Raw genomic sequence first — 25,291 nt, 5'->3', positions numbered from 1 at the left:
ACCCGCCTGGACACATTCCTGTGTAGCCTCATCTAAGTCTTCCTGCTCTGGCAGGGGGATTGGACTAGATGATCTTTTGAGGTCCCTTCCAATCCCTGACATTCTGTGATTCTGTGAAGAAAGGCAAAATAAAAGCAAGGTATTGATATAACTTCACAATAAAGTAGAAAACATTATCACACCTGTCTAATGTTATGAAAAGTCTAACACTTTTTACAATGCAAAGGGGATTTTTAGAACATCATCTACAGCAAATATGGCATTATGAATTGAATAGTAAGCAACCTTTTGACATCTGCCAGCTGCCATTCAGTCTCTACCTGATTTTTTACCATGGACATTGTATGGAAAATAAATTAAGAGTGTTAGTTACAAAATTAAAAACTGTGTGTTTGTCATAGTAACAAGAACAGTAAATTAAGAAAGTCAGACAAAACTTGAGTCACTATTTTGTCTTTAAGGTTTTAAAGTACAACATATTGGGAGGGGAAAATTGTCAGTTCCATATTTAGACAACTTCAAGAAAAAAACTCATGAATAATTATGCGAGGAGAGACAAGAGCTGGAACAGAGTATAATTACGTATTTGCTCAGTAGATTTCCTTAAAATAATAAGAGCATGCAATCCCACAATGTGGTTTAAAATCCTTAACTGCAAAACCATACATCCAACCTGACATTCAGTTTTGGAGAAAAAAAAAAGCGTGTTTTCTTTCAGCTGCCTTGTGCTTGAAAACTGGATGAAATTTTTAATAGGAGTCTTTTTATTAAAAAAAGAAAAAGTTAAATCTTGCCACTTTTGCAGAGACCTGGTTGCCTCTTGGTTCATGGTGCAATGTCTCTTTATTTACAGCCCATTTCCATTTCTCATTCTATATTGCAAACCAATGAAATGCATTCAGTCTCAGTCATGTCTCTTTGGACAGCAAAGTGTCCTGCAGCTCCACGTCCTGTTCCAAAAACCTCATTGACAGAATATGTGCCACAGAGATCAAGAGCTCAGTGGGACTGAGAGGGGTATAGCATTACTATCAAGAAAGGCAGCAAACCTATACAAAAAATTGCATGTGCACACTTGCACCCTGCACCAATTTACTGTACTACAGAAGAATACTTTCCTGGGAGGTGAACTGCTAGTAACTATGAAGTCTTTGTACTGGCCAGTGCCAACAAGTAAGTTATAAAAAAAATATTTAAATAGCTTAAATTACGTCCTAACAAGAAACAACAAGGAAAAGAACAAATGAAAAAAAAAAAAACGTATTTGAATCATTTGTGTTTCTACATTCAGTTCTGCTCACTCACTAAACAGAACTTCCATGAGTGATGGAACAAATAAAGCATCACTTCCAGGTATATTTAGCAGAATTAGCTGCTGCCTAAGAAGGGATGAACTCATACAGAAGCCTCTTCCTCTGTGAGCATTTCTTATAACAAGCAAGATGTCTTATAGGCACTCAAAATTTTCAATACCGCTATCCCTCTATCAGATTTGACTGAAAATAACAAAAAGCACAAAAAAACAGTTCCTGATTGCATACAACTCTTTGCGATAGGTAACACAAACTGAAAAAGGAAGACATGCTGCTAGCAAGCAAGATTTTATCTTTTAAATGTGAGCATAAGTATATACATTTAAGGCCTTCTAATTGATTAAAACATTACCTTTGAAACATCAGAAAATGAAATCATGACCATAAAAGTTAAATAATATCCAACTATAAATGTAACATCTAAATACTAATGTAAAATTCTTATCAATAAATATTTGTGCAGTTTTATCAGAACAAAAACTTTCAATGCAACATCATGCATAATCGAAACAACCTGTTTGTAGAGCTTTGTACATAATATACATGCTGAAGCATTTCCTAACTTCCAGGTTAAACACTATAGAAAAAAAAATGTAAATACTACAAGTTTCTTTACAAATATCACTTAAGTGATATTTTCTAATTAAAGGTGATGAAGAAACACCACATTAAAGGCTATCAAAGAACTGCTGGATTTGACTAAAGAAATCCTGAAAAAAATATGTCTTGTTTGTGTTTCAATAAGAAGTTAAACTAACATGCAAGAAAGGGAAAAATAAAAATACTAAGTAACTAATCTTAACGCCTATTCCAACATGATATTACACTGTATGGATTCCGGTCTGAGACAGCATGGTAATTACATCTTCCTACTGAACACTGAGAAAGGAAAAAATAAATGTTCAGGAAAAAATAGATGTTCCCCGCCCCTGGATACTAGTTTTATTTTTCTAGCCTAAGTAGAGAAATAAAACATGTGTCACGTGGCCGTTAAACCACTCCAGGACCTCCCAATGAGAAGATTATTTATATGATACACTTTACAAATGGCAGGCTGGAAAACATGAATATTTGCGGAAACAGAACCAGCAAGTTGACATGCATACTCAAATTTTTTTCCAATGAGAAGCACACTTGTCAGAAATCAATATTCTCTATCACATTAAAAAAAAAGTGTAAATATAACAGCATTGACTTACCACCATTTGATATCAGTATAGAAATATGATGCTAGAAGATGCCTGTGTGCTTCATATAACTTAAGACTCTGAAAAGCTAGAAATTAAGCAAAACACTTGGGGGAACAGCAACAACAAACAAAAAAAAAAGTCAAAACAAAAAAACCCAAAACCAAACAAAAACATAAACCCAAAAACTAACAAAAAACAAAAACAAAACCGCCAGAAAAATACAACGACAAAACACACACACACATAACATAGCTATAGAGATATGTTAACTTACATAGATCTGTTGTTGATTTACACTTTTTTCCTGACAATCAGCAAAGTAGCCTGTACTGCTACCACAACACAGCTGATTGAGCATTTCTGAATTAGCTGAGCATTTCAAAAAACATATTAGAACATTTTTCCAAACAAATTATAAATGCCTTTAATTAAAAATGAAACCGTTCTGGAATATTTCACTACATGATTGCTAATGCCAATAGCACAAATTTTAACTGACTGAAACTAAAAAGCATTAATGTAATATGCAACTCACCTCCGGGATTTTTAAGCTTTATATCTCCTAAACCAATAATTAACTTCAAAAAAAAGATTATTTAATCTTCTATACAGAGCATTCACCAAAAAAGTGACAGTAATATAACTACTACAAAACAAATTCAGAAACACAGACAAAAATAAGAAACTCTGATATAAAGCAGACTAAACAGGGCACAGTTTGATGGAGATGCCACGGAATCAGACAAACATTAGCGTTCACTCCCACTTCAGGCAACCAAATCAACCAGCAGCACACATTAATGAGTTGACGTCAAAAGGACTCGCCAGTTCAGACAGGTCCCATTTCACACCACTGTCCATCCCACAATGCTGAATCTGAGCTACAGAAATGTATCCCCACACAGAGACAGTCAACAAGCAAAGTTCCTCAAGCTACACTGGTACTGAAGACCAAAGCAATTACATTTCCATCCCTCAAGTAAACCTTAATGGATTAATTGCTTAACAGAACGAAAATCTGTATTGAGCATATTAAGAAAAACAATTTATTTCACCTGTAGTTTTTCTTCAAAAATATTATCTCAAATATGCTTTCATTTGTGTTCAGATTACACAAAATTCTTTCTATGAAAGAAATGTTTCTCTTCGTGCTTTTCTTTTTTGTTTTTCCTCTGTGAAGTATTGTGTGTACATTGCATCTTTCAACGGAACCCCAAGAATTATCCTATAGGCTATCTGCCACAAAAATAAACATCACCAAAATGCCGCACTACTTGGAGACCCATGAGCAACAGCATCTTCTGAGTAATTTTGAATTCCTTGATTGGATTTGAACCAGGATGCTACCTCCACCAGAATTATTAACATGCCAAGCCTGCTGCTGGAAGAACCTTGCCAAAAATATTCCTTCTCTGTAAACCGTAGAATTCTAGTACTTACAGAAGGATGGTTGTATTATTTTATGATCTTCATGTACAGAACAGCATGCTTTGCAAAACTGGCATATCAACTTCCAACCAGAGAAAGACCTCAGTTTTACCCACAGCAGATCCCTATTAATTAAACCTTTAAAACATAACATTGTTCTATAGGTCAACCTTCTTTAGGAAGTTTCTGTGTTTCTCAAAATCAGTCATTTGCATAGGTTAAAGGCTGGATAATTCAGATACTTTGGGGTAGTAGTCTTTTAAATTCTCTAAACATGTGATTCTAACTACACACATATTCACTACATTCATTCATTAAACACAGTGACCTTATTTCGTAACAGAAGACTGCAGAGACCTAAAGACTTCTTACATACACTTTGTTAATGTAAAAATAAGCAAGCTAGGTGAAGTCAATCCCTTCTATGCTCCATTTCCCAAATTCTGATTATTCCCACAAGCCACTGAAGAAATGATGATATGTTAATAGCACACTGGAATTAGTTTCATTCAGAGAATGGCAAGCTTGTAGGAAAAGCAGCACAGAAAGGAAGCAAAAATACTGTAGTTTACCAGAAAATGTTATGGCCTATAACTTATAATATTTGCCAGGGGAAATTTAGGCTGGATATTCGAAAGAAATTCTTTACAGAGTGAGTGGTCAGGCATTGGAATGGCCTGCCCAGGGAGGTGGTGGACTCACCATCCCTGGAGGTTTTTCAGCTGAGACTGGACTAAGTGCATGGCACTAAGTGCCATGATCTAGTAAATGGACTGGAGTTGGACCAAGGGTTGGACTCGATGATCTCCGAGTTCTTTTCCAAACCAGTCGATTCTGTGATTCTGTGATATTTGACCTAGTACTAAGCTTTTCTTCCTGTATTAGTACTAATCTGTATCATGGTAGTGCACAGCTGTCCTGTTTCTCAAGCACAATATAAAGCTGTAACAAAAGGTTTTCTGCACTCAATTCACAGTGGATGTAGCTGAGTGGTTTATCTCTTGAGTTAAAATACAGCTAATCTGTATGAAAATCTGTACTCACCTTATTCAGGTCAAGTCAAACAACAGTAATTGCAAGGAGTATCTTTAAAAACTTTCAGGACCATTACATTCTGACGAACTACAGAGTTGTCCAGCATAGGTCAGTATTTACAGCATACTGAAAGCTCATCATCTTCAGACTTGCCCCTTACGATCATTGTGCCTGAAATGAACTACATTTTCTTGACAAACTGAAGCCAGTGTCACAATGGGAACGTTTGTCAAAGAGATCAGATGCTCTGCTATTCAGAAGATTTGATGAGAAATTCCTAAAACACATGCTGCAAATTCTAACAGCCATTACAGTGCTAAACTTACAGCAGTCTTGGAAAGTTCTGCCCTAACAAAGTGAGCCACATATCTCTTTGAGAATTCTTTAGTATTTCTTCAGTTGTACAAATCTGTTCTATGGACAGATGTATAGACAAATACAAAAAACAGAGATTATGCTGGGCTTTGTTATACTAAGTTATTTTACTATATGGATTAAATAATTACTTCTAATCATAGAATCGTAGTCCTCTTCCATCAGTTCTCTCTTGATCTCCAGAACATCATTACTTTGTAGACTTTCTTCACTCTAATCCAGTATTTTTGAGCACAAGATTAAGAAAGTGCTTCGGTCATTTCTTAGAATAGATTCTGAGTGGGAGCACATGCCATCATGATGCTGTACCTCATGAGCAAATTATGATGCGGCACCGTCTTATTCTCAAGGCACCTGCTAGCTCAGATATGGTCAAGGTCACAGGCACTTCCTATGTTTTTCATGACTGTGTTCCTTAGCAGATTAAAAGAAATCCCACAAACAATCAAATTCACAGTGTACCTTTTCAAGAACAAATTAAAAAAGCTTGACACCAATCACTTGGAGTAATTTCAATTTCAATTTTACATAGAAGCTCTACTACTACCAAAAAAAAAAAAAGATACAAAATTATAACAGCAAAAATAGCAAGTGTAACTAATTTTAAAATGCAGTGAATTATACCAAGGATTTATTTATCAAGCAAAGCAAAAAGCTGAGATGAGGACAACAGACTTCATATGTTATATCTGTTGTCTTCTTTTAATCATATGGCATGTAGATAAGGGTTTGTGGAAGAAGGCTAAGGAGAGCCATTCCAAAATTTTTTTCCTGCTTGTTACAATCTTCTTAAAGCCTACACAAATCATTTTTGTTACGGGAAGATATGGAGTAAGACTACATCAGAGAAACCATGGAAGCAAAACTTCCCAAAGTAAAACAGGTGGTTATTTTTCTTTTCTTTCAAAAAACATTTGTTATTACTTAACTTAAACACCTGAAAGAAAAACCTGATTGTCCAGCAACTTCATCTCTTCAAGTATACTAAGAAAGCTGCCAGGCTGGGTGATCCCAGAACTCTCTGAATGCTAAGATATTTTCATTTAAATGGCAACAAAACCCAGTGCTCCTACTGTTACGTTATTCAAATACTTCATAAACATTCCTGGTATTTTCTCCTCAGTTGCATGGCTTCTGAATCCATGGCAGCATGCAACACATGCATTTTTGCATACAAGTGAAATTTAAGCTCTCAAGTCCTATACAAAGCAGTCCAACAAACACCACACTGTTTCCCCAGCAATAGAGATAATATATCTTATAGTGGAAACTTCATAGAAGACTAAAGCTCCACCAAGACAGGTTAAGAGGCTCACCTACAAGGTAACAGGGCGGCTGCACGTGGGGCAGCACACGCACCCTGTGCAGGAACAGCAGCAGATGCCATGTCAGAGCACTGCAAGGAGCTGCTGAGCAAGGGTCTACAAACAGCTTGGGGGACCAAACCAGAACTTCTCCTGTGGATCCATACTGGTTTACAGCAAATTCCACAGAAGCAAGGAGCTTGGGTTCAATTCCCTGCTAGCCCATGGGGATTCAAACACTCATTTATTTCCCAGAAGAGTGCTTTAATTAAGAAACTAAAAGGCTGGACAGTGACTAGTATCCTACCTGCTAAAGCTAGGTAACTACACAGCTAAGAATTAAAATGCTATGGTATCCAGACAATCAGCAACAAGGCCCACACTGTAGCTTAATAGCTGGAGCACTCAACTGTGAGAAGACCCACCTTCTAGCCCCTGCTCCGTGGACTATTCCTGTTTTGTTACTTGCCCTCTAACAGGGGAAAAAGAAAAAAAAAATAGCAGCAATCATTCAAAATGAAAAGATTTGAACCCTGCTCTCTTCCCTCCCACTGCATGGTCCAAACTGCTAATTTTAAGATACTGAAGCATCACCACATTTATGTCTCTTTTTGGATCTAGCCTATGAAGTGTTACAGAGACTTGTTTGATTGACTATTTATATCTCTCTTCAGAAATACAAGACTTTTTCGAATTTGGGCATCTCTTTAGCCTTTTTAATTTCAGAAGTATATGTCTAGTGATGTAGCTCTTAATAACATTGCTCCACAGAGATAATAAAGGCAATGCATTCCATTTTAAAGAATATTTAAAGCTGCTTCTACTTTTAATGCAGCTATTCACTGTAACCATAATATCCCCAAACAAGTACTTGCAGAACTTCATCAACAGAATATTCCCTGCTCTCTGGAGCACACAAATGCTAGTAAAACCACCTCACAAGCTTAAAACAATTACTCAACACCTTCCCCTGCCCCTGACATCCATCATCACACTGTATGTTAACACCAACCTCCTCCTTGTGTCAACTGCAGCCTTTTTTTTCTCCAGCTTGCATCTTTTGGATCACATACTATTGTTTCCCTCCATCCAAACTACATTCAAAATTCTTCAGTCCACCTTTAAAATAGACATGAAAGGTAATGTTCATATAGGTTGACCAATATGATAGATTAACTGTGAAGTATTTGTTCATTCTCTTAGCAACTGTTAGATGTTTCCAAATGCATTAAGTTAAAACCACTAGTGGTGCTTTACATTTTCAATTTCTCATCTCAAATTTTTATTCCCTAGAAAAAGGAGGGATGCAATCAGATGTAAAACCTCAGATGTAAGACAACGGCAAAATATATCACTCCATGTATGCCATTTCCAGTGGATTATCAGTGCCTCAGTAAATTAAGAGGTTTACAAACCGCTGTATTTAAAGAAATACATTGTTATTACTCTTCAAAAACTATTTTTACTGCAAGTCTGTCCTTTAGTTTAGTGACTGCACTTTAGCCCTCATCCAGAAAGGTAAAACTTTGGTGACAATGATCATGACAGACTCCATGAGGAAAATCAAAAGCCTCTTGACTGTTACAGCAAGGTATACAACAGAAATACACATTACATACTTTGAATATACAGAATTGTACTTCTCTGAATTAGCTAATTTGAATAGACTCAAGAACTGATGTTTACCTTCGTTTACTACAGAACAGAAACTATTTCCGCAGATTTTTAGCTACTCAGCCAACCAAGTCTATACTAAAGTATCCTGTTAAAAAACTAAGCAACTGAAGAGAATGAAAAGAAAGCATTACATGGGCAGAGCTTTGGAGACACCTGATCCTGGTTACTTAATGTGAAAAAGCTTAGTAAGAAACAATATTCAAACACAGAAATATCCTGAAATATCACTCATTTTCTTTCAACAACAACAAAAAACCCTGAAGTGAAATGAAATTACTTGTGTGTTCTAAGATAAACACTCAACTGCTACATTTTGTTTTTAAAATTACCTGTAGGCCCTTGATGCAGGGACTGTTATAAAAATATTTATTTAAAACAAGCATGTTTTACTTGTTTTAAAAGTCATGCTGGAGTAGCTAAAGCTACTATTCACTATGAGAGTGAATAGAAGCTAATGTAAGATTCCAAGTTTATTCAAGAATCTTGCATATCAGCTTAGTATCAGTTCTTGTCCTCAAACACTTAAAAAAGCTTTTTTTTTTTTTTTTTTTTTTACTATGTAGCCTATCTGGCATATAAGTTTCAAGATTTCTTTTTTTACATGAGATTTTGCAAAGTACTTCCATAAAATAAATCTGCGACATGTATAAATAAAAACAATGTACTCTGGCAGAAATAACTTCATACAGATTTACACAGCAAAAAATGCTATCAGTCACAATTCAATATCTGAAATTACAACCAATATAGAATAAATCACAGAACAGTGACAAACTGTGCAGAACTATGAGCTTTTAACATCTTTAAACCACTTCCTTACTCAAATGATCTCACCTAGACAGCCAACAAAAGGATTTTCTTCAATTACATTCAGATAGCATGGTTAAAAACTAAGCCTGTATCTTAAGATGCATCATCAGGGCACAGTACATTGACATTAGACAGCTGTGTAACAACCCAGAGGAATATTACAGATGTATTATATGGAGTTAAATGTAATTAAGACAGCTAAAATGTATACTTTTTCCTGTAAAGGAAACTCCTTGAAAGTATGGAGGCTGAATTTCCATTTCTGATTCTATTGAAGGGACAAGAAAAGGAGATGAATCTTCAAAGGCTGCTAAGCAGTTATAAAAAGCTAACACGTGAGGAGTAAAAACGCTGTTCACCAATTGTAGGAAAACAATTAGCCAACAATGTGAACAGACTATAGATAAATCTTTCCTCATCCTAGTACCAGAATCTGTGGTAAAGACATACAGTGGAACATTGTTTCTTTGCGTTGACCTTTAAAATGCCTGTATTCGTGAAGAAAGGGGGCAAATATTAGTGGAACAAGCTATACAATCTCTTATAGGTCCTTTTTGTCTGGCAGAAGGCCCCATACAAAGGCAAACTGCACTTATCTACCTGTCTGACTAACATAAACAAAACAAAAAGTACTTTCTATAGGGAAAGACTGGCTTGGCAGGGGGATAGCAGTGGATGTTGCCTATCTTGATGTCAGTAAGGCACACACAGCTTTGTTTCAATTCTTAAACTGTCTTTACCTCAATCGCAAGTTTCCTCAGTTTTGTGTTTCTAATTCTCTCTCTCGTTCCACTTGGAGGCCATGAGAAAGTGTCTGGATGGGGAGTGACATGCCAGACAGGGTCAGGCCAACACAGTCACCTCAGAGATTTCTTTCACTGACTCCCTTTGCACTGCATTAAAGCAGTTCATACTCCAGATAGATCCTCTTGGACAACAGGCTACTTGAAAGTTCACTGGCTGCAAAATGAAAGAATCATAGGGAAAAAAAAAACCTGAAGCCTTGAAAGAATCAATATTAACACCATGGTCAAAAATGATAATATTTACAAGCAGTTATATATAGAAAACACTCTTCTCACATCTATACTAAAAAAGGAACAATGGAGCGGGGGAAATAAAAGTATTTCATCAAGGTGCCTGAGAAGTCATTCACGAACATGAGGCAAAGTGGAAGAGATGCCTTGTCATCTGTCAGATTAAAAAAATATATATAGATATAAGAAAACAAAGGTACTCATGAATATTGACCCGATAATGAAATCCTAAGATTTCAGAAGATGTCAACTCAAAGCAGTTCCAAGAAAATGAACACTTGACATTTAGTAGACATTCTGTAAGAAAACTCTCAATCTAGTTGCATTCAAGAGGTTGACTTTTCCACCTAACATCGAGAATAATCTGAATAAGATATATTTTTGATCGCACTCTGTATAAAGGCATGTACACCCAGAGGAAGAAAAAAACTTTTTAAAATAAACAACACTGCTAAGAAAAAATTCAGTATACTGTGTCACGTTACAGGCAACTAAAGATATTACTGTCAGTTCCAAAGAAAGTATGTCTTTGTCTATTCACAAAGAACAAGACTTACACAAGAACAGAAATAACAGTAACTGAAGAGTACTTTCAATACAAAAATAGCAGAATAACACTGAAAAGCCATTTCCAGTATTTAGCCAGCACAATTTAAACCAAATGCAAAGATGAAAAGTCAGATATGGAAGAAGATGACAGCAAAGAAATCTGTTGCCCTTCTTTATTTTCCATTGTTTTTAAAGAAGAGCTAAGTTTGAGGCTTTTTAATGCTTTATTCTCTTGCAAGCATTAAGAAAGTTCTGTGCTCAAGCATTCTGTTCAATTATGAGGAGGTGAAGGCAAAGAGGAACTGCTGAAAATCTTGGGAGCACTTTCCCGCTTCCTTCTTTCAAAACTTGTCTTTTTTGTATTGGTTGTTATAGAAGCCATAATTCAACTCTGAAACCTCTGAATACTCAATAGTTCTATACAGGTTAATACAGAAAAGTAATTAACGTAAACAGAATATACTGTTCTCATGAAAGAAGACATTAGTAAAGTAGGAGCAGATTCACAGATCAATCAGACATCACTAAAAGTAGCACAATCACTTCAAAACCAGGAAGTCAATCACTTAGTATCCCAAAAAAAGAGAAATATTCCACAAACAAACAACTTATGCTTCTTTGAGTATGATTAAGTGAATGGAAGGCAATTGAGTTCTGGGCCACTGTATGTAGCCCCTGGTCCCTGACTCTCAAACTGCAATCAGTGGACAACAGGAGGTACACAAGGGTACCAGATGTGATCATATCCATTTAGTCTTTTTAACTTCTGATTTTTCCAGTTGAATCACAGAATAGAACCACAGAATATCTCAAGGGAAGACCCATAAGGATCACCAAGTCCAACTCCCTGCTCCTCACAGGACAGTTTGATAAAAGTGCACTGAAGTAGTAAAACAAGTTAGGAGGGCCTGGCAACAGCATATTCCCTAAGAACACTGTGTACTAATGCCTTGGCCAAAGACCAGTTTTTCTTATGTATTATTACCAAAAGAAAAACCTTACTTTCCTTCTACTGGCTGTTCCCATCTCTACTGTGTGGGTACAAGCATTTATTCCTAGTAAACTGAGAAATGGATTGAAAACCAGCTTAGCAAAATACTGCCACCTGAATCAGTTCACATTTCATTTGCCATATATATATATATGCACACACATATATATGAACAATTTTGCTGGAATAAATAAGAGCTCATGAACAGAATAACTTCTTTAGGTGGGATTAATTTCACCATTAATAAAACGGCATAAAAGACAAATTTATCATAAAGAATTGCTAAAAAAGTCAATATTTTTCAACTTTGAATAAGGCTCAGTGAGGGATTAGGGAGAGACTACTGGGATTACAAGGATTTGGTATATTTTGTTTATTTCTCTCTTCTTTTCATAAAAAGAATTTCCTAATTTCATCCTTAAGTGATACGTTAAACTTTTCTAGTGAATGGCATGCTTGAAAATACCTACAGAGGTATAACGGTTAAGCACACAGATCTTTTTTCCCTGTTTAGCCACTTCGCTTTCCATTAACAGCCTTTACACCTCTTTCCTTCATATAGCCTCAGTTTCTACGTTTCTTGCTAGAAGCTGTACTTGATGACACGGTTTTGATTTATGTACTGTGGCTATCAGTCTCCTCTATACCTTCTTTTTCTCCCACTTCCCATAAAATTCCATTTCTATTATTAATCTTTGACTTCTTCTTCTAGAGGAGTGGTTTTTAATGTTAGCATTGCTTTTACAGTGACTACAGCATTTCGGTATTTTCTGCCATTTTAAAATTACACTTCTACTGCAGATGTTTCTTAATACTGAAGATGGTACTTACATTGCAACTTAAACTCAATTTAGCTCCTGACCTTTCTCTCCAAGCACAGTATTTGGATGCCAAAACCATGGTCAATACATAATTAGCAGCCCTGGAGACCATGGAAACACACAATACAGGACAAATGCACGGACCAGCAAGCTTCTGATTTTCAGTGTAATAAGGCCTTAAATAAATGCGCATGATCCACTGAAAACAATTACGTATCTAAACTACCCTCCTTCTTCAACCCAAACTCTTCCCCTTTTTAAGCAAGTATCAACAATCTCAAAGCCTGACTTACCCAACTACCTGATGTCTGTGACTGGTTGTTCCAGTTACTTCCATCACATGAACAACAGTTCATTCAAGGGAAAAGTAGTGATTCTGTTCAGGTCAGCAAGAAGCAGGTATGCAGGACAAAAGTGAAATTAGAAAATCAGCATGCAAATATTTTAAATAGTTGGTGTACTAACAGGTGTCCAACAAAAGAAAAATAAGTCAATAGCGTACCAACTGCCATTTAGTACGCATCAGGTTAGCATCCTCAGTTAGCATATTAGCTCATTTGACTGGTAAAGATATGCTTAGAAAAACTACACTGAGTGTACATAAGATGACAGATTGAGTGATGTCAAAGAAGTCTCTCAAACAGAAAGCAAATGAGATCTGGTAGAAATGGTAATTTGTCTCTCATATACATATATATCACTTTCAATTATTATCTGATATATAATATAAAAATGTTTATGTGTATCTATAAATAACATGTATATAGTCAAATTAGTTCTGCCAGGCATACTGTAGTCAAGATAGTAAGTTACAAAAACTAAATGTTTGAAGGTTTTATTTTAAAAATTAACAGAAATAAAAAGAGAACCTATTTCCCTGTAAATGCATAAAGTACTGTTCACTTTTTCCCAAATTTTATACTGCAGAAGTCTAATGTTTATCTTTTCTAGTTACCTAACGTTCAGCTCTTCATCAAGCATAAATGCCAGGCGTAGCCTTCATACTCATATAGTCACTACTCGCATGAATCAAAGGAGTTTACATACAAAATGGGAAAATACATCTTCACTTACCCCCTCCTCAAAATAATTTCCTATAACGGGCAAATCCTCCCCTTCCTTCACAATGCTTTTTCCCGCTTGTTATTCAGTGAAGGGGGTGTCTTTGCTTGTCCATCAGGACAAGCAAGCAAATATCACTGAGAGGATACCTGACCTGACAAAGCAACACTTGTGAGGAAAGAGACAATACTTAGTTTGATAAAGGAGTGTCAAGACCATCTTCTAAACTAACACAAGTGACCTACACATAACCAACACATGATTACATCTGCATGAGCTGTGATCAGAAAGCAGAAGTCCCACCCACACTTATCCCCGCTATGCATTTCAGTCCGTCCCTCACGCTGGCCCTCCTGAGGTCGCTCGCTGAGCTGATTCCATTTGTTCAGGCTGCAGAAAACTCATCTCTCAAAAAAAAAAAAAAAAAAGGTAGTAAAGAAAAAACAGAGTCTAAAAAATTTCACAGTGAAGGTAAAAAAAGTGCTTGCCTTGCACATCATTCACCTACTGGAACAGAAGTCTGCAGAGCTCAGTGCTGAACGAGATATCACAGCTGATTCAGCTGGAAAGGATCCCTTTTCTCTGGCAGGTTAGGTCTGTTTCAGCTCCCTGCCTGCACAGCCACACAACAGGTTATGGCAGCACGGGAGTGAACAAGCAACAGTGATGATAGAACCATGCCCAAAATTCCATGAGGCATAAGATGAAACCTGGACAGAGTCCTGTTGAGCTCTAAAGCAGTGATCAGTTACAACAGACTGCATGGTACACCAGAAGAAAATTATCCCTGAATAACACAGCTTGAGATCTAGTGAATGTAGGAAGATAAAATCCCTGACAAAGTGCTGCATGTATTTTCCTAACAGACAAGTCAGCTAGGTACAGGGAGGGCCCGTTCAAATTACGTATGATTGTAAACATGCTTTTTCTGTCATTTCTTCATCTAAAGCTTTTATAAAAATTTGTAATTGTGTGGCTAGTTTTGGACATTCTAAATACTTACTAGTGAATTTTACTTTAGGCTAGCTTAAGAGTAATTTCAAGGCTAGTTAACAAAAGGAATTCCTCATGCTTCTTTAGGTACTTTCTCCAAAGTATCTGAAGATTCGAAGGACATGCCCTCACCCACATCAGCCTCACAAAATGCAGGAGAACTGTCCATCAGGCAGTTTCTTTCCAGACACTTTCCACTATCAGGAAAGTGTCCTCAGTGCTGCCCACTGGAAGACCTCTCTGGCACGCACAAGAACCGTAGGAGGCACACACAGTCCTGTGGAGGCACGAAAAAGCAAAGTGTGTCTATATTAGTGCTTCTGTTTGCTTCAAGAGTGTGGCTTTCAGGCAATCTCCTGATGGACCGCATACTCCAGTCTGGACTGCAAAGAAGGATCAAAGCACTAATGCTGGAAACATTTTGAACAAAACTAAACAAGATGTACTCCCAGAGTGTGCCTAACGCACTCCCAACCAGTTCACTCCATGGATTTTGAGCTAGTAAGAAGCAAAACACCATGACCAGTGTGAACACGGAGCCCGCAGTACTAAGCAGTTTGCTCTACAAATCACTTCTTACACTGTACCACTTCCTAATATAGATTTTACTTAAACTGAATGGAATCACAATGAAATAACTTACTGAATTACAGTCAAAAGGCTTATGTAGGCACAGCACAAAAGCAAAGATTTTTAAAAGTCTACTTATCATTGCAGAATTGAGAGAGCACCTAATTAACCAAATGTAAAGAATTTTTATATCTGCCTGGTTTTTTTTCCTGGAATGGCTGCTACTTGGCCTGTCAGTATCTAGGGGTTTAAGTTTAAATTTATGCATTGAATGAATTATATACTTTGCTATTGCCTCAAATGGCTCCAGGCTGATGTTTTCACGATATCTTAAACATAAAGGAAGCTCTTGAATGTGCCCTAATTGCTAGATACCATCTAGATTCCAATGAGATCTCAGCGATACATTTTAAAGTGGTTTTTGTCTGCATATTTTTCATGTGCAGAGCTGAATTTACTTCCTAGAGGCTGAAGTACAGGTAGAACATTTTTAGCAGGCGTTTGTTCTGAGAAAAAAAAAAAAGGGTATTAGGAATAACCTGACTATAAAGACTTGCTGAAATTATTGGGGAGGGTACCAGAAGCTGCTACTATTCTGGTACAAAATACCGAAATGATTACTATTTCACATCTAAAAACTCCTTTCTGATTTTATGAGCCCTCACAGCATCTTACACATAACAATAACCAAATATAAGACATGCCATCATGGAATTAAGAGATTTTTCTAATATTAAGGATAATCCATGATGTCCCAGCTTAATGCCTATACAGAAATATGCCTCAGATGCCTTTTCCAGAAGGATGTTCTGTTCATCAAAGTACTCAAAAAAAAAGTCTTGAACCCTTTTCTGACAAAACAATGGTGAAACGACAACTAGTATTTTCACTAATTCTCTTTGATCAACTGCCAAGCCAAAGAGAAAAGTCATGTACTGAAATGGTTGTGCAAAAACTAGGGTTATACCCTTCGGAATACAGAAATAGGAAGAGGCAGGTGAGCACCCTTCCTTGAAGCTTAACAATCACAGGAAAATCCTCAGCAGTTGCTTTCTTCAGCAGTCGCTTTTAACATGAACTTTAGAGTTTCCATTTTGATCCTTGATGCTTAGGAAACAAGCTTGAGTCTCATTCAGATAAGAAAGTCCTCTGCATGTTGGAGACACTAGCAATAGTTTAATTCTTACCTCACTGGAATTTAACTAGCAAGATCAGGTTTTACAGCTTACCTCCCTACTGTAAGGACACCGCATGTTCCTGAAAGAGATGTCAGAACACCATTAGATTCTGAAGCACTTTATATACACCCAACTTGAACTGTGTACACCTTACTAATGTGACCATTCCCAACTTCCTGAAGCTCTATGTCTTGCCTTCTGTCCAGAGCATTATGCCACACAGCACTACCCTGTAGTCACATTTACCTGAAAAAGTTACAAGATTTCTCTCAAAAATCTCAGCACCCTCTTAAGTCTCCTGGTTTATTCTACATACCTTTTAATTGATTCTTCTTCTCTTTATTTTGCTAAATAAATGCCAGAAGAAATGTTTGCGTGTCCAGAATGGTTTGGAATCCCTTGCAATGTTTTTGGAAAGGAAGGAAATTGCCCCTCCAGACTTTTCAGTGTGTTTGATCAAAGTGATCATTAAAAAAAGCCTACCATCAAGTGCATTTTACAATATCTAGAAGCACTTTCATTTAGATTTAGCTAAAGGTAGCAGCTAGGCAGTTACACCTCACTGATCTACTATATGTATCTAAGGCAAAGGAACATCATTAGAGTGACCATCTGAGAAGGAATTATTTCAGGACATTGTAATGACAGTAGGAAAAAAACCTGGAGATGACAAAAACGTTCCCCAAAACCTCCACTTTGTATATCATTTCTTCTGAAATATTCTCTAAGTTTCCTCAAAGTATTACATCCGAGTCTAACAGCAATGCTGAAGTTTTAACCAGAGGGAGTTACGCACGTATGAGCATCTGCTGTGACATTTTCCCAACATCTCTGGAGCTTTCTGAGTATTATCTACAGAAACGCTTTGTACCTGCACTATCTTCTAAAGATATGTTTCACAACATTTTTCTGCTGTGTACTTCATTTACAGCTTATTTTTCAAAGAAAACTGATTTTTAGGATCCTTGATTTGCTGTAGGCTTATTTAATGTCTCCCTTTCAGTATTCAGACAACTAAAAAGGGAAATGAAGCTAAAAAAAAGAAGAAATGAGATGTGCCTATTACCCTTAATCTTTGATTTTTCTCCTTTTTCTGGAAAAAACAGGCATTTTCCCTCACCACACATATACTTACTTTTAGGCATCTTGCTGTTTTCTCCCAATGTTTTTCTGAGATCAAGATCCTGACAAAGTACAAAGTACATAGTAAGCCTTTGGTTTCTCACCACCTGCACTTCTGTGTCACTACTGTACAGCACACAAAACCACCATGTCACCAGGAACCCACCTAATACCTATTTAAATTCCTGGAAATTTTCTTCTTCCAGGAACACAGACTGCCGCCCAAACTTGCCTAAAATGAGATTTGCAAGTATCTAGGTAAAAGGATAGATACCTGCCTGACACCAACATCTTCTCTTTTCCAGTCTGGTCTGTCTCCATAATCCCATGAAAATTGTTTCAGGAAGGGGTAAGAAATAGCAGAGTGGAAGACTATTGTTTTGCCAAATTCCTAACTAGTGCCACATTCAGTGTCTCTTTAAGAATTACTGGATGAAGGCTTTACAGACTTAATCTCAGACCTTTCTGTCAATCCCTCCCTAAGTGGCCCATCCCAGGGCACTAAAGCAGCTTGCTAAGAGAAAAGGGGGTGTTATTTTTTTTGATGGCAACATCTGCCTATTCTGTCATTTGCAGAGATCCTGGAACCCTCCCATCTGGGTCAGACCTGCAGGATACTTCACCGCAATTCATTTTAATTGCTGAAGAATGCATATTGTTCTTCACCCCTACAGCTTCCCATAAAATAACTCTGAATAACTTCTTAGATTTCAGTATGAATTAAAATCCCCCACAGTATACGCTGGAGAAGGAGGGAGGAAAAACAAAAAGCAACACCATCACACACACAACCAGCAGCAAAACAAACAAAACCACAACATGTACTTAAACATCTACTTCCCACTTCTAGGTCTCAAAAGTCACATATGATATAGAGGAAAACCAACAAAATACATACAAGAAAGATTTTCCAAATGCAAAATATTCCATGTCGATTTTAAATTCCCTACAATATATAGTACAAAGAAGAAAATTAAGAATTTCGTAACCACACAGTAGGTACCCAAAAGCCCAAAATATATTCCAGTTCAAAGCCCACACGCATTCTGCTTCTTCACTCTACTATATAATAAGTGAGATAATTTAATTAGAAAAGGAAAAAGTACATCTGAGAAACATATATTTCTGTAGTTGTGGTCCTAAATACACATGGAATACCTATTATTATATTGTTCTAGCAATACAATTTGTACATTGAATACATAAAGAATATCATATTAATTATAAAACTCTTACAAATTACTGTTCTAGGTAACTCGCTTGCATATGAAGCTATATTAACATTGAGTGAGTTCTTTCAGGTCTTGGTACACATCAAAAAACACTTTACTGCTCAAAACCAGATTGGCTAATACATACATTCACTGAATCACTGAAGTCAGACAATGGAAGTTTTGTTATTTATCTCATAGTATGAGGAACAGACAATGCATTTTATTCTTTGCAAAATACCGTTAATATCATTCATCCACCCAGTAATAATGGACTAAAGTCTTGCTTTGATTTTGAAAAATGTACACAGAATATTATTGTTGACTGTTTATGCTACCTTTTTTTTTTTTTGCACTTGACAAACAAGTTAGGCATAAAATAGGACTTAGTAAACTAGGATGAAAACAAAACAACAAAATATCACATACAAATCTCTTACTTGCAGAATAAGACTTTTTAAAGATAACCACCTAATTAAGCCTTTTTTTCCAAGCACATTTTTGTGCAATTACTGTTCCTTGTAAACTTCAACTTAGCTTTCTCAATTGTTTTGTGATTAAAAAAAACCAACCAAACATAACTGAAAAGACTATGCTATTTTTTTATCTAAAAAAAAAAAATCCCACATATAAAAGGCTGCTACCTCCTCATTTCCCATATGGTTGTTTATTACCCTCCTATTCTCCAGGAACAACTTTTTCAGGCATTCTGCCAAACTTTCAGGACTAATTCTGTCATACACAAAACTACTAATATAAGACCATTTCAATACAAGAGGTAAAGATTTGCATACTTCACCTACGTATCAGAACAGAATCTGCACTTCAAGACCTTAAAAATGTTCTAACAAGAGCTGAAATTTGTTCTCATTTTTAGTTATGTCCTCCTGTTGCATAATATCAATCTCACAAACTGCAGACAACAAAAACTATACTTGTTTATCTCAAAAAAACAAAAGTTTTAGACCTTATCAGCAAAAGTGTTTCAACCATACAGAATAAGAAAAAATATTTTCCCACATATTCAAAATAAACTCTTTTAGCTCAGATAATTAAACAGCAAAGTGAAAATCTTACCTTTCACTTCACAAAGGCACTGCACAAACTTTGTTTTTAATGTGTTCTACGTTTCAAGATAGGCACTTTCAGAAAAGCTGTGGGTGAAATCTTAATATGATATAAAAGTACCTCTGAACAAAGATGCTCTACTCTCTTACTTGAAAAAACAAACAGACAGATACAGCTAAATTATCCTTGACGGTGAGAAATTCTGTGTCTGTGTATCAGGCTTTTGTATGCTAGACTCTCCAAAGCATGGACTGATTATTCTGCTATTGTCCAGTTAATGAAGCCAACGAACCAACTGAAGGCTGTCCCTGAACTAAGCTAGTTCACATGAAATCCACAAGCACTGATTTTTAAGGTAGGTAGCACAGAAAGTTTTCCTGCTGCACTAGGAAGGGGGGCAAATATAAACCCAGAAAAGTAAATGAAAGCACAAAGTAATGGATAAGCTCTGTACAGCTAAACATGAACTACAGACGTGGAGCACAGGCAAAGACGGAAGAGTCTGTCTGCTGTATCTGGGTAAGTCAACTCCAAATCAAGAAGCACTTGATTAGACGAAACTTCTCACCCCTGCTCTACAAGAACACATAAACCTCCAAATCAATAACCACTTCTTAGGTAAGTAGTATGAATTAAAACACTCTTGTATAGTTGGGAACTGATCTCTTTCTTTACATGCTTTTAACACCAGAGTTTCCAATTCTTACAGTTCAAAAGACACTATCATAGCAAGCAAATTACACTGTAAGTAAAAGAGTCTGTTTTATCATTGAGATTCCAGTCACAAATTTTTGTTCCACACTGCACATTAAAAAAACAGGAGGAAAACAAACAAACAAAAACTGCTGAGGACTTTCTTCCTCTTTAAATATAAAACATAAAGGTTCCTATTCAGCACTGGACAACTGTATGGATCACATTCACTAGACAAAAAAAATCTTTTCATTATAGGCATATAAAAAAAAAAAATCAGAAAGCTTTTGTTAAGACTTATGGCTATAAATGGCAAAGAGGGAGATCCATTTTCTATGAATAAACTCAACACTATGACAGCCTTACAGTTGAGAAAGATGAAAAAATCAACGTTGCTCAGAGTCTAGAACACTTTAACAGAAGTACAGCATTTCTCTACTTCCAGAACTCATTTGCTGAACTAAGCTTTTGGAAGAAAACTAAGGCTTGTAGGAAAAGCTACTAATTTGAATCTATGTTTTGAAGATGAGTGCCCAACAAGATCAAGTTTTTGAGAGAAAGGCATATCACAAGCAAAAAGCTACTCAACTTCCATTTAGACAATTAAGGCAATTTGACAATAAGTCCAAGCAAACTTAACGTCAGTACTTACCCTCCCACCCACGCCCCTCCACAAGAAAGTTAACCAGAACTTCCAATGCATGTCGAGAACATGAAGAGCATCACCACCGAAAACAGACCTTGCAATCTGCATACTATCAATGAAGAGTCTCAGAGGAATGTTCTGAGAAGGTACCTTATAAAGTAGGAGAGAGGCATGTGAATTTTTAGTTGAAAACCAACAGCATCTATGTTTCTAAACCAGTCTGACCAACAAATAGCCACACCCTAAGTATTTTGTTCCCCAAGTTTGTCAAATACAAGTTTTACAAAACTTTTACAACTATGAACTTCAGATCTGCCCTTTAATTGTAAAAATGTTTCATAAAGGTGAAAAGCTATATCACCACCTTTTAGGCAATACTAAATACAGTAAAACTATACTGCAAAAAGAAAGTTAGTCTGAGATTAAAAAAGAAAACACCCACACCACAAGCAACTAGCAACACAAAATAGAGGAACAAAGACAGAAAAAGCTGTTTGTGTCTGGTGATGACTCTCACAGACCTTCCTCAAGAGCAGTCAAACGCTGAATGAAGCTTTACTAGCCAACTCCAAATTTGACAAATTTTTATCAGGAATATTGTGAAAACATATAACAGAACATTAAGTTTTAAACAGCTATACTAAATACTTATTGGCCAGAAAATGAGAATAGAATAACAAGAAAAAGAGGACAGAGAGGAAGACAAAATAAAAGAGCAACCAAAGTCTCTGTTTTATCCATCAGGCTAGTGCACATGGCAACATTGTTCAGAACTCTCTGGGTGGTTCTAGTCAAGGGTCGGTTTAGTCGCTGGCGTAACACGGTTGGTCACAGATTATACAACTTTTACCAGTGTCACCACCAGTGAAGGATGACCCAATATTGATTCAACTTTTCTAACCAACTTTAACATTACAAAACTTTGTACTTACTAATCCAGGTTCAATATCATAACTCCAATGGTAACTGATGAACAACCATTCTGTTAGAGGTATGCCAAAAATGAAAGGCTTGCAAGGGGCAATCAGAATAATTCCATGTCAAGATTTATATTTTAGTAAGAAAGCGTAGATGCACAACACTGCAGACAAAGCATGTGTACACTCCAACATTTACCAAAAATGTAGACATTTTTCCTCCTTTTCACTTCTTTATCTACCCCACATTTCTTGTTTCTCTGTGTTAACTAACTTCTGATCACAGATTCATGATTAAACTAAAATACAGTGTTCATACCTAATCTTTCCGTTCATACACTTATGCCTTCATACACCAGCCAGGAAGCAATTATTAGTTAATTCCTATGAGAAAAATTCAGAAGAGTGAATTTTTAAATTTGCTGTCTTTCCACAGCTGAAAGAGCAGAAACAACTAAGGGGTACAAACCATCAAAAGTGCAAATACTTTCTTCCAGGTATTAAAGGCAATGCCAGAGTGAAAATAATTTGAGTTTAGCCAAACACGTGACACTAAAGAAATACATTTATATAAAATGTTATTTCATGTCTACAGACAGACACCAAAAGAGGGCTCGGAAAACTGTTGAAAACCAAGGTAGCCCCTTTCAAAATGGAAAAATAATTATTTGCAAAATTTTCATCCTGCAGTTAAAAAAAAAGGTGTAAAGGAAAAATGGCTAAAAGTGTTCTGTTTGCTTATGCCTTCTGGTTTTCCTTAAAAAAAAAATTAAAATCAAGCCACATGTTCTTCTAAATGGAATTGCAAATTATGATACAAAATCAAAAGAGTTTTACAGCACTCAAACAGGATTTATAGAACAAAATAAAAACTTATGTATTCTGAAAGATTACCCAAATCTATTGTGATAACGATTATCTAAATTATTTTAACACCGTATGTACCTGGTACTGCATTCTGGGAACATTTACAGGTGCAACTTATTACAACACACTGATCAACATAAAACAATAATCCAAGTTACATAGCATGAAGTTGTAAAAAATACACAAAGAGCATTCTGTTAGCAGGCACCTCCTTCTCACTTTAACTTTTACAACAGTATGCAATTAGCTGCACGTGTGCCCTAGCTTTCAGAAACAAAAGCTACAAACTCCCCCCATCTGGTTCTCGTACCTGGCCAAACCTGCTCTGTCCTTATTAAGGATATGACTACGATTTTAAAGCAACGCTAAGGATTTCCACTTGTACTATGTTATGCTCTTCTAGAGGTTCACAGTTAGAATAACCTTGCAGGCAGCGAAACGCTTGGCAAGAACTGCTGCCCCCCGGCACCTCCAGCCCCGGGCCAGGGAAGCGCGCAGGCCGCGCCGGGGCTCCCGCCACCCGGCCGCCGGGGTCCCCCCGCCGGGCGGCCCAGCCGCTGCCCGCGGACACCGGCTCCCCCAGCACGGCGGGAACGGACCCGTTTCCGAAGGAGGCGTAAGACGGGGACTTTCGGGTTAAATGCGGCTGGTTTTAATAAATAACTCTGGGGTTAAGTCCAGGCCTCCTCTCCAATGAGTACATCCCCCTTCACTGCAAACACCTTCCGACTCCGCACCGTGCTCGCAGCGCTGCTTACCGTGAACAGTCACGTCTTGCCAGGCTCCAGATAAAAGCCACCGAGCCTGACGCGCAAAAATGTTACTAGGATCTCTCGCCCCTTCCTTCACTGGAAACGGTATTTACGCCCTTATCCACTCGAACCGCTCGGGGCTCCATTTCTGGGCGTACGGCGCTTCCACGGGAGTACCGAGCTCCACGGCACACCGGAATAACCGCAAAGCCCCCCCCGAAGGCCGAATAAACCCCGGAGCCTGCAACACACCTACCGGCTCTGGGAACCATCCTGTGCAACCATCGCGTGTCATGTGCCAGCAGTTTATTCAAGGATCAACCAAGCGCTATGAGCAGCAGCATCACACATGCCCTCCTTCCCTTCCCAACAGAAAGCACACAGGCACACGTATCCCCCCCGAAAGTAAAGGCCATGGAGGCGGAGGGGGAGGGGAAAGAGTCATCCTAAGGGTGTCTGCCGCGAGTCGCGAGTCGCGCTCGAAGGCATCCCCCGGGGCAGGGAGCTCGGGCCGCCTCCCGCCGCCGCCGCCCGGGGAAGGCAGGCCTGGCTCCCGCTGCCCCGCAGCCTGCGCCGGCCGCAGGCTCCCCGATCGAACGACTTCGCACTCACAGCTCCGCCGCGTACGGAGGAAGCCCGGCCACGTCTCGGCCCCCCGCCCCCTTCGGTAGGCGCCCACCCCCGCGCTCCATCCCCAGCAGGTGGGTTATTCCCAGGTCAGTCCCCCGGGCTGCGGCGCCCAGCAGCCCGCTCGCTCGCCCGCCTGCGGCAGAGGCGGCCAGCGCCGCCCGGCCCCGCACACACGCTCCCCGCCGCGGCGCCGGCAGCCGGAGCGCCGCCCCCACGTCCCTGTCCCCGGGCCTGGCCCGAGGCCTCGGGTACCGCACGCACGGCGGAGCGGCGGCTCCCTGCGCAGCGCCGCCGCCGCCGCCGCCGCCACCACGGGAGACGGCCACCGGAGCAGCCCGCGGGGCAGCGTGACAGCGCGCACCGAGCCGCGGCCGCCTCCCGCCTCTCTCTCCGCCTCCCCCCGGCGCCGTCCCCGGACGCGGCCCGTTACCTGTGAGGACTCCAACGCGGATTTGGTGGTCGTGGTTCGTCAGGATCATCCCCTCCGTCGCCATGTTTCCCGGCGCAGCCACCGCACTGACGGGGAGCGGTGGGGGCGCAAAGGGGGAGGAGAAAAAGCGAGCGAGGCGGGGCCAGGAGGCGGGGCCAACCCCGGGAGGGGCGGGGCGAGGCGAGCGGCACTCTGGCGGAGCCGGGAAGCCGGCCGACGGGCGGCCGGGCGCTGGGCAGCTCCGCGGAGCCGGCCTGGGCTGCCTCGCCCCCCACGGCCCAGCCAGTGCACCGGCTGGATCTCCGCCGCTCCCCGCCTGCCTTCACCTCCGGCCTGGCACAGCATCACCCTCTACTGCCGCTGAGCATCCCTGGGCACCACTGAATACCCCTCGGTACCGCTGCATACCAACACTTTTTTCTTTACATGTTTCGCCTGGAACAGCTCCTTCCCTCAGGTGACGGCACTGCTGTGCAAGGGCTGGTGCCAGAGCCAGGGAGCTGGTACCAAACCGTGCCCCAAGGCAGGACTGCCTGGCCCAGCCGAGGTGCGGACTGAGGTTGGCTAAACCAGTTGTGAAAAGACACGATCAGTAGCTCTTCCTGTCGTCTGGCTGGATTTG

The 25,291-nt window shown here is 38.9% G+C and overlaps 1 protein-coding gene across 6 annotated transcripts in view; it reads right to left on the bottom strand.

The window, feature by feature from the left end:
* The window catches only part of GPHN (gephyrin), a gene marked incomplete at both ends in the record, with an annotated part of 292,255 nt that extends 267,522 nt beyond the window's left edge, over window positions 1-24,733 (bottom strand). For all 6 annotated transcript variants that reach the window (XM_080346039.1, XM_080346043.1, XM_080346040.1 and 3 more), the window contains one exon: window positions 24,670-24,733. In XM_080346039.1, coding sequence (XP_080202165.1) covers window positions 24,670-24,733 — 64 coding nt within the window. The remainder of the gene's footprint in view (window positions 1-24,669) is intronic.
* Between the last annotated feature and the right edge of the window lie 558 nt (window positions 24,734-25,291).

Source organism: Nesoenas mayeri, assembly GCF_963082525.1.
Source record: "Nesoenas mayeri genome assembly, chromosome: 5".
NCBI classification, from domain to species: domain Eukaryota; kingdom Metazoa; phylum Chordata; class Aves; order Columbiformes; family Columbidae; genus Nesoenas; species Nesoenas mayeri.
The sequence above is the reverse complement of the archived record's forward strand: the minus strand, read 5'-3'. Positions and strand labels throughout refer to the sequence as shown.